The 9637-nt window shown below is 37.5% G+C and overlaps 2 protein-coding genes across 2 annotated transcripts in view; both read left to right on the top strand.

Annotated features, from left to right (window-relative positions):
- Window positions 1–572: 572 nt before the first annotated feature.
- On the top strand, window positions 573–1894 carry LOC117372454 (transmembrane protein 80-like). The gene is made up of 4 exons (XM_033968270.2): window positions 573–599; window positions 688–781; window positions 848–940; window positions 1620–1894. Exons 2-4 carry the CDS (start codon window positions 751–753, stop codon window positions 1865–1867), a joined length of 372 nt encoding a protein of 123 aa, XP_033824161.2. The 5' UTR covers window positions 573–599; window positions 688–750; the 3' UTR covers window positions 1868–1894.
- A 2722-nt stretch (window positions 1895–4616) lies between these two features.
- The window catches only part of eps8l2 (EPS8 like 2), a 29481-nt gene continuing 24460 nt past the window's right edge, over window positions 4617–9637 (top strand). The window contains exon 1 of the mRNA XM_033968220.2: window positions 4617–4828. The gene's annotated coding sequence lies outside the window, so the exon portion shown is untranslated. The remainder of the gene's footprint in view (window positions 4829–9637) is intronic.

The following is a 9637-nucleotide window of genomic DNA, read 5'->3' as shown; positions in this document are numbered from 1 at the left end:
CACTGTTCTTGGGCAAAATACTCCTTGAACGAATGGATGTGGAGGCAAGGCAAGTTTATTTGTACAGCACAATTCGAACACAGAGTAATTCAAAGTGCTTTACAGAAAAAGAAAGACATTAAAATCACACAAAGTAAAACATAAATAATTACAAATAATCATCATAAAATTAACATTAAAACAGAAGGAGTAGTTACTGAGCGTCCATTGAAGATATATGATGTATATGTCCCCATTTATTTATGTCATGCTCCAAGAAGATGGTGACAGGAAAAGATTATTGTTTCTGGAGAGTTCAGCCATTGATTACAAAAACCGTAGAAATATAATATAGACTGTATAAATACGATGTTTAACTCTTTTGCTAGAGAGAATTGCACTGTTCTGTCAGTAGATGGCGCCAGCTCTCCTCTTGCACGGTCCAAACGGGAAACGTTCAAAATGGCGCGTCTTGGAGGAGGTGAGGAGCGCGTTGCTATGGTTCCAAGAGAAACAGTGACAACATTTTAGCTTGTATGTTGATATTTTACTAACATTATTTGTGCATTGGTCTGTGCTTTGTATCTGCTTCTTTCTCTTTAACAGGATCAACGAGTGAGGTATCCTTTTGTTTTGGAAACGTTTTAGATTCGAGATGTTACGATTGTGCAAACCTCGTAAAAACCTTAACTTTTACGCGCTCCTCAGCTCTCTTCAGCGTGTTTCCAGCTCCTACTGAGACTGACTGTGGCGTACTTTGTCTTCTACTTCATGTTCACTCTGGGTTTGATCATCAGAAAAAGTGAGTAATGATTGTAGAGTGTTTTATGGACATCCTGAGTGTGGACCAAACCTGTGCGTGTCTCAGGCCTGGAGCTGTCCTATCCTGTGGGGGCGCTCAGTCTGGACGTGGCCCTCCTCTTTCTGCTGGCTCTTTTAGAAGTTTCTCTTTTCTTCTGTGGTGAGTATCTGCCTTTATATCACTCAACTGCTCTGATGAAATGAGGTGTAACTCAGAAAGGAACTGAACTCTGGATTTAGATGTTAGATGTGATGAATGAAGCAGGAGGAACTCATCTTTGTTGGATTGCCAAAATGTTTTCCGATTATTGTCATAGGGATAACAAAAAAAATGTCAAATTTGCCCATCCCTAGATAATATCACACCAAATGAATGAAGAAACAGTATAATGGTACTGATTAACTTTATTATTCAATTTTGTGGCTCTGTTTAATACAAGAATAGATATAAGAAAGGTGCACTATGTAACCTTGTGTCCACCACCTGCTTGTCTCCATGGCGATGAAATTGCTTTGCCTTGAGCGTTCCACAGTATGGCCTTAAACGTATCGATATTGTGTTTAATTATGTGTGTTTTATGTCTAAGTTTAACCTAGGCTTCACCTGGAGATAGATATGTTTAATGCCTTACTGTGGAACATTCCAGGAAAAGCAATCAGATCTCAATGGAATCAAGTAAGTAGCCGACTTTCCAACTAAAAGGTTACATTGTACACCTTTTAACAGATACCCAAATGCATTTAGAGATACCTGGCCCCATTTCTTTTCCATCTTTCTCGTGACACCTCCACATGAGGTTGCAGCCAAACTCTTTCTGACGCCTCTGTCTCTCCTGCAGGAGTGAAGGGCAGTCTGACAGAATCAGAGCCCTACTGTCTAGGTCACCTCCTGCTCACTGGGGGCAGTGTTGTGTTGTCCGTGTACTTCCTCTGGTGGCAGACATACGTGATGTGGGCTGATCTCGTGCTGAGCTCCGTGTTGCTGTTCTTGTATGGGCTCAGTGGTGTGCTCGCCTGTGGAGCTTTAGCCAGAATATCCAAGTACCGTACTCACATCACTTCAGATGACCACTGCACAGTGCACTAATAAAACAATGCAAAGAAGGTGAACAAAACGATGGGCGGAATTGGTATGGTGTTTGCCAATTAACACTGAAGGTTGGTAGGTGGATTCCTCCTCCCACCATACTGTGAAACTGCTGATGCTGCTTGGCAAGTTAGTCCCTCCCACTTTCTGTTTGAATGGAGATGGGTGTGGAACCAGGATATAAAGTGCATCAAACAACAAAGTGGGACATGCCTATCGCAGATGCTGATTTGCAGCACGTGCCTCTTAAATGTGGAAGACATTGACACCTCTTGACTAGTCTCAACATTCAGAACAAATAATATACCGGTAACTTCTTCTACACTCAGTCTGCCTGTCAGTCACACTCATTGCAAATCAGAGAGACAAGTATAGTTCTAGACCCAAACATCTTTGTAAAGTATTGAAAATGCATGGACAGGCTGAAAAGTAGAAGTATTTTTTATTATGGTTTGAGACCTGCTGAAAGGGTTGAGGGTTTAGTTTTATCAACTTCATAATATGAGCAAACAAAAATTTATGAATAAAACCAGACAGGAAAAACGTATTGATTCAGTTGTTTCTGTTGAACCAAATTCAGCATAAATCTATAATGAAATCACTAGATTATAAGCTTTATAAGAGCTCAAAATCTGCGAGAAATACTTTTACTTTTTGATCTTTAAGTACTTATTTTTAAACAGGTACTTCAATATTTTTACTTAAGTATATTTTTGATACTTTTACTTGAGTATTTTTTTTTAGCTCTGGTATCTATACTTTCACTTATGTAACAAAATTGGAGTACTTCTTTACTTCTTCCACCACTGGCTATATAAGTAGTTATGATGACACTGAGAGTAATTAATTGTGATCATATTTATTTTTTTGTCAGTTATAATTTGATAAATAAAAGAGTTACTTCAGGTGATTGTGTTTACTTTGTTATACCATGACGTCAAGCAACAGGAAAATAAACTGTATGACTAAAGATGCATTTTGAGTGGGCGTTATGAGTCTGTAAAATAAATGATGTACTATCAGGAGGATTGTTCCAGTGGCCTCTTGATGAATCACTTCAGGACAGATGCGTTGGATCTTAAGGTTACAAAGTCTCCAAACTACTACACAAAGGTCATGAATACATCACTGTGGATTTTATCACAGATGCTAATAATAATGACTGGCACTGTACTTCGACCTGATTCATTACTTCTACAAATGAAACTACAATAGATAAAAAAGCGAGTTAGGCACTGGTTTTGAGTTGAATAATGTGTTAAAATAATAATACCGCATCAATAACATTTTTTCCAGCATTTGCAGTGTGTTTATAATAATGCAAGTTTTTACAGTCAACCCAGTGTCCAGCTATTGAAGATTGATGCCCAGATATTAAACAAATAAGTACTAAATATTTTTTTGACAAAGCAAAGAGTGGCTACTTTAAGGATCTGAATATAAAATGTAAAACAAATACTGAGTAGTAGTTATTTACCTTTGTTTCTTTGTTGCATAATTCCACATATAAGGGACAAGGATACTTCAAAAATATTACAGTTAAATAAATGTCTTATTGTTTATTTATCTTTCTAGTAGTTATGTCATACACAGACTAAACTGACATTCCTGAGTGACCAGAGATGTGTCAGTGTGAGTTTAAAGTCACTGTGCAGGGTTAGAGGCCAGCTCTCTCTGAGCGCTGACAAATCATGATGAAAGGAAAGAAAGGAAATATGACTCACCCTTTATGCTTACTCTTTATACACTGCCTGGCAAAAAAAAGTTGCCACCTGGATTTAACTAAGTAAATCGCTATGGTTTGCTGCAGTTGGTCCGGTCTAGGTTCAGCAACAGTCTGTGCTCAAAGAATGAGGTCAGCTGACACCTGAATATACTGAATGACCAGGTTATTCCATCAATGGATTTTTTCTTCCCTGATGGCACGGGCATATTCCAAGATGACAATGCCAGGATTCATTGGGCTCAAATTGTGACAGAGTGGTTCAGGAGCATGAGACATCATTTTCACACATGGATTGTCCACCACAGAGTCCAGACCTTAACCCCTTTGAGAATCTTTGGGATGTGCTGGAGAAGACTTTGTGCAGCGTCAGACTCGACCATCATCAATGCAACATCTTGGTGAAAAATGTATGCAACACTGGATGGAAATAAACCTTGTGACATTGCAGAAGCAAAATCAAAACAATGCCACAGTAAATGTGTGACGTAATCAAAGCTAAAGGAGTGTGTGACCTTTTTTTTGGTGGCAGTGATGTTTTTTAATCTATAAGAGGGTTGAATGAATGTTCTTTGACTTCACTATACCAGATTACTTTCCTCTTTCAAAAGATATTATATTTTGTTATTGTAATTTGTTAATTGCCATGGTAACTGTGAATAGGCTAACTGCTGGGTTTCAGAAGACATCACAACATTCTACTGGCCAATAATATTTAATGTGTATGGGGGCACTTAACAGGAGTATTTTTGTAAAGGAGAGTTACTGCTGTGCCAGCTCGTCCAGTTCTACAGTAGTTAAACATTATTTCCTGTCTTACCTCCTCCACTGACTGTTTCAGACCTCTAATGTCTGACCTGCAGCAGCTGTTATGGCGTAAACGTACTCTCTGTTACGCGCAGAGGGGACATTAGAGCGCGCGCACGACACCACGGGCAAAACAATGGCCCCCGCACCCCCCAAGTGTCCGTGAAGCCCCGCCTACCTCGTCTACAGTTACCTGCCCACATAGACTCGCTTGTCTCTCACCTGCACAGTCACTTTTTCTGGGAACCAACCTACCCACCGTCTGCGCTCCGGGCCAGGGCCTGTACTCTGCAACGGGGACCGAAACCGACGCGCTCCCGTGGACTGTGCTTCGTCTTCAAGTTGCAGTGGTGGATTCCAAGATGGGAGGCTGAACGTGGACAAGTTTTTAGATCACTTCAGACTTGAGGATCCCGCGAGAGAATTAAACAGTGAGTAATGTCTGCAGTGTGTAACTCAACAGGTGTAAGTGTCATTAGGGTCACTGCCTCAAACTGTAGAAAAAGAGGAGACATGCTGCTGAGACATGGACAGATGGACTCGGGACATTAAGGTCACAGGTTATATAATAACTACAATAACCTCACATGAGTTTTGTGTTTGTTTTTCTCAGCTACATTGGAATAGCAGGTGCCAACATGTTAAACCCTGAATGCCAGTGGCCAACTCCCTAAGTGTTGAATTCATTGCGTGGAAAAAGTTCTTATGTAGGCTTATGTAAATCAAATTTTTTATAACTAACTCATGTGGCATCAATAATAAAGTGTATCATTAACTAAATAAGTGGGCTGAGGGACAGGGGCTTGTGGCTGTGCAGGATGACCAGAAGAGGGACATGTGGTCACTCACCTTTGTCATAGCAACTTCATTTCACAAGTTTGTAGTAAATTGGGCGTTAAATTCACAAGCACGTGTTTTAATGCTGCTATGGAGTGAACCAACTGTGTTAATGCTCCTAAATATTTAATGTGAGACTTAGACATGCCTAATAAGTTTTCTCTGTCAGCCAGCAGCTTAAAGGTGCTCTATGCAACTTGTTTGTCGGAGGATCTGCCACTTACTGGTCACAATGGAGAACCTTGAATGTTTCACAGAATGGCATTAAACTTGTCTATCTTGTATTCATTCAGTAATATGTATTTTCCTTGATAAAAATACCTTGATAAACTTGACATCTCAACGTGAGTGGGGTCACCGCTCGTCATATCTTACCTGCAACTTGGCCTGCTGTCGTCACTTGCCTCCTCCCTGGAGAAAGATAAGTTTCATGCCATACTGAGAAACATTCCAGGCAAAGCAATAACATCTCCATGGAGACAAAAAGGTGACGAACCATCTGTCCACAAAAAAAGTTACATAGAGCACCTTTAAAGGAATTAGACCTTGAATGCACCTACAATGTTGAATGAATGATGAATAAATGTGTGAAAACATGCATCCACTGACAGTGTATGAATAACACATCACTACCAGATCAGATATGTCAGAGATCTCATAAAAAACAGCCTATTTTGAAACGATTCTTTAGGTGACACTATAAACTTTGTGTGTGTTGTGTTTTACATGTATATCTATCTCTGATTTTCTTTTCTTGCCTTTAGATCTAGATCTAGAAATCTAGATCTGATCTAGAATTATACAAAAAAAAAAAAAATGTACTTAAGAGCAGAGGGCAAACTCATATTTTCTATGACCATAAAACACTCAACACAAAACATTTTCTGTTTTTACACTGCATGGAGGATGACTGCGACAGATGCCTTTTAAAATATTAACTAAATGTCATTATGTGGTAGCTCTTATGTCATTTCTGTGTATACAAAACAGAAGTATTGCCAGCAGAGTGCGCATGGACTCGACTGAGGAGCCTCTCACTCTGCAGGTTTGAACATGAACTCAAAGGACCTGTTTATATTATGAAGCTGTTTGAAATGAGAAGTGCAGTTTGCAATGAACAGAATGTATAATAGTAAACTATGTATGACGTATAGTTTAATACTAAATACCTGAAAAAGCATAATAATATTATTTATTATTTATATTTTTAAATACAACAGCTGCCAAATACATTCTACACTTCTGCAGCTTTTGATACTTTTTCATATTAGGTGATGTATTCTACCTATTCTATTTTTGCATATATTCAAAACAACTATTTCTATATTATCTTATCAGTATTGTGATTACAATTATTGTGATTTATGTTGTAAAATCATGCTTTAGTTCACACTATAAAACGCACATTTCTTACACGTCCCATGTGTTTCATGTTTGTAGACGTCTAAACTGCAGGATTAGCAAGTTTTTATCATACTATTTATTTATTACCTCAATAACTGCAGACTACAATTTGATGATTGTGATAAAAATGATGGTTTTGATTAATTGTGCAACCCTGCTGCATTTTGAAGAAGATTTGTGTGGTTGGGTCCATGGGAGGCCAGCTCTCAGCAGTGATGAATAATACAGTCTGTGCGTGTGGTTAAACAGACATGGACCTGCTGTGCTCAGGTCACATGAGGTGAAAGCTGCTCACAATTAGTACTTCTAATTAAACTCTACAACCACTACGACTCTGCCATTTAGTGAAAATATTAAAGCATACAACTTAGATATTTTAGCCAGTTATATATATTAGTCACTATAGTACCGTCCATATGACTGACAGCTTGTGTGTCCAGACTGATATGGATATGCCTTGTTCTTACATAATACCTTTAGCATTCATGTCTGACAGCAGGGAGAGAGGCATAGAGAAAGAGAGAGAGAAAGAGGTGTTTCCATTCCTCTCTTCAATGCAATCCATCATCTGTATGTACATTGGCTTTACACTGTCAGACCTTTCCACATACCAAAGCCTCACATCATTTGGAAACTGTCAGTCACATGTACCACAGTGTCATAGGATGAGGATAGAAGAGCAAATATTTAATACTCATTTACTTTATTTCATTTCTAGTTTGATCTGGGTTAGCGCTAGGGCTGCAAATTAGAAGTGGTATTTTAATAACCTTAATTGTTATCTGGATAATACAGACTTCAAACGACTTCAAAAGATCTTTTTAGAAAGATCTGCCAGTTGCTTTATTAAATCAATCATTCATTCTGTTGTTCATTAATAATACAGTCATAAATAGTCTTTATCTAGAAGCTCTTTGTTGCCATATTTCAATGTTTATTTGTTTAAAAATGTATTTACATATAGAAGAATTCATTGCTGATTAGTCATCTACTAAAATAATGGTTTGTTGCAGCCCTGGTTAGTGCTCATGAAACTCTATGCAGTCAGATTTTACACTTTGTGTAGTTGAAATAATGTGATTCTTCTAATTACATTCTTCTTCAAATAGTCCAAATACAATAACACATTGATGCAAAACTGAAAACTGCTTAAGTAATTCCAACAATCCCATTTCAGGACAGTTTTGCAAGTTTTATCCCATGGAGAGGTAAAAATGACTTATCATACATCATATATTCACAGTGTTTATGACATGCTATATGTTATATCACTAAGGGGGCTTGGATGTATGTCCAATTTACTTCAAATGACCTGCTTCCAGATAAAAATGTGAGTATACTGTATTTAAAGGTGGTAGATATATAAAAAAAAATTGATAATGTGATTCATTTTATGGAGATATGCAGAATAAGAATATTGAGTAGGTTTATAAAAAACTAAAAGGCTGCAAAAAGATTTGAAAAAAAGAGAGAGAACCCTGAGAACCCTGCTGTGTTTGAAATAAGCATGCACTGAGACATCTGTGCACTTTTGTTTTCATACAACACAGAGTAGCCTTCTGTGGACATGGAAATTTGAGTTTGAATTTTTGTTAGTATGGCAACTGGTGAAATTCATCTGTGCAATCAAATACATTGGAAAACTCTATGCAAATATGAGCAGCTCCACTGTGACTGAGACAGTGAGGTCCTGTTATAAACCAGCTGTTGTAAATAATGTGTGATCCCCCAGTGATACAGTAGCTTTCTAATTGTCAGCTTACATTTGTACAAGTAAAAATGTCAAACTTTGTTCCTTTTAACAGACCAAAGTTAGGTCTGTTAAATCCTTGGTCGACTAAGACATGTCCTGTTTAGTCGACTTAACAGGGGTGTGACAAAAGCAGAAAGTAAGAAAGAAACTGCTAAGAAACAATGTCTTTAAATAAAGACAGATAAAACTTGTGACTCATGAGTTTAATCTGCCTTTTTACATATAAATACCAAAATATACCAAATCTTCAGGTTACTCACTCATGCACTAACTTCTACTTTGGTGCTGTTTTGTCCGATATAAATCCTTATACCATATTTTCCGGACTATAAAAAAAAAATAAAATAAAAATAAAATAAAATAAAAAATACATACTGTAAGTCACACTGGACTATAAGTTGCATTTTTGGGGAAATTTATTTTACAAAATCCAAGACCAAGAACTGACATTATATCTTTAAAGGCAAGATATAATAATAACAATAAAATGTCAAACAACAGGCTGAATATCAGTACAGCACACTAACGTAACACATTTATATTTATTCAGCTACATGAAGCATAGACAGAGCTGGTATTTTCTTTTAGGGGCATTTTTATTCAGTCTTTCTCAGATATCTTTTAAATTAGCATAATGTTGAAATTTTTAATTTTCAATGGTACAGGATTAGATACTGGAACACAAGCCTAGAGTGCCCTCGTGTAGTTGTCAGTGTGACAGTAACTAAGATGCGAAATTATATATTTGAATAATTTCACATAAAAGTCGCATCTGAGTATAAGTCGCACCCACGGACAAACTATGAAAAAAAGTGCGACTAAGACACCATCGACCAATTAATGGACTGAACAGACCTCAGATTCACTGACAGTCTGTTATCCAGGATGTAACATTTCGGACGCAGTAATCGTGTCTGGTAAATCTTAAATCTGAACTGAAATCCTCCCGTATTGAATCACCACTCTCTCTGCTACATCTCAGAGCCTGGTTTGTTTATTTTAGTGACACATTGCAACAAACAAGATAAGGTCTTATATTATTTGGAACAAAATCAGCCTTCTCACCTCAGTTCAGTGTCAGCACTCAGCAGCAATGTTTGTTTTTTTTTTTCCTTCAGTTTTTCCCTCATGAGGCGCCTTGTTTGTTTTAATATAGATGGACAATGTGTTTCTCTGATTGGTTAATCTGCTTGAAAATAACACCCACCTGAATTTATGGCAAAACCAGGTTTAGAATAGCAAATAA

This window comes from Periophthalmus magnuspinnatus, chromosome 6 (genome assembly GCF_009829125.3).
Source record: "Periophthalmus magnuspinnatus isolate fPerMag1 chromosome 6, fPerMag1.2.pri, whole genome shotgun sequence".
In the NCBI taxonomy this organism is placed as follows: Eukaryota; Metazoa; Chordata; class Actinopteri; order Gobiiformes; family Gobiidae; genus Periophthalmus; species Periophthalmus magnuspinnatus.
The sequence above is the reverse complement of the archived record's forward strand: the minus strand, read 5'-3'. Positions and strand labels throughout refer to the sequence as shown.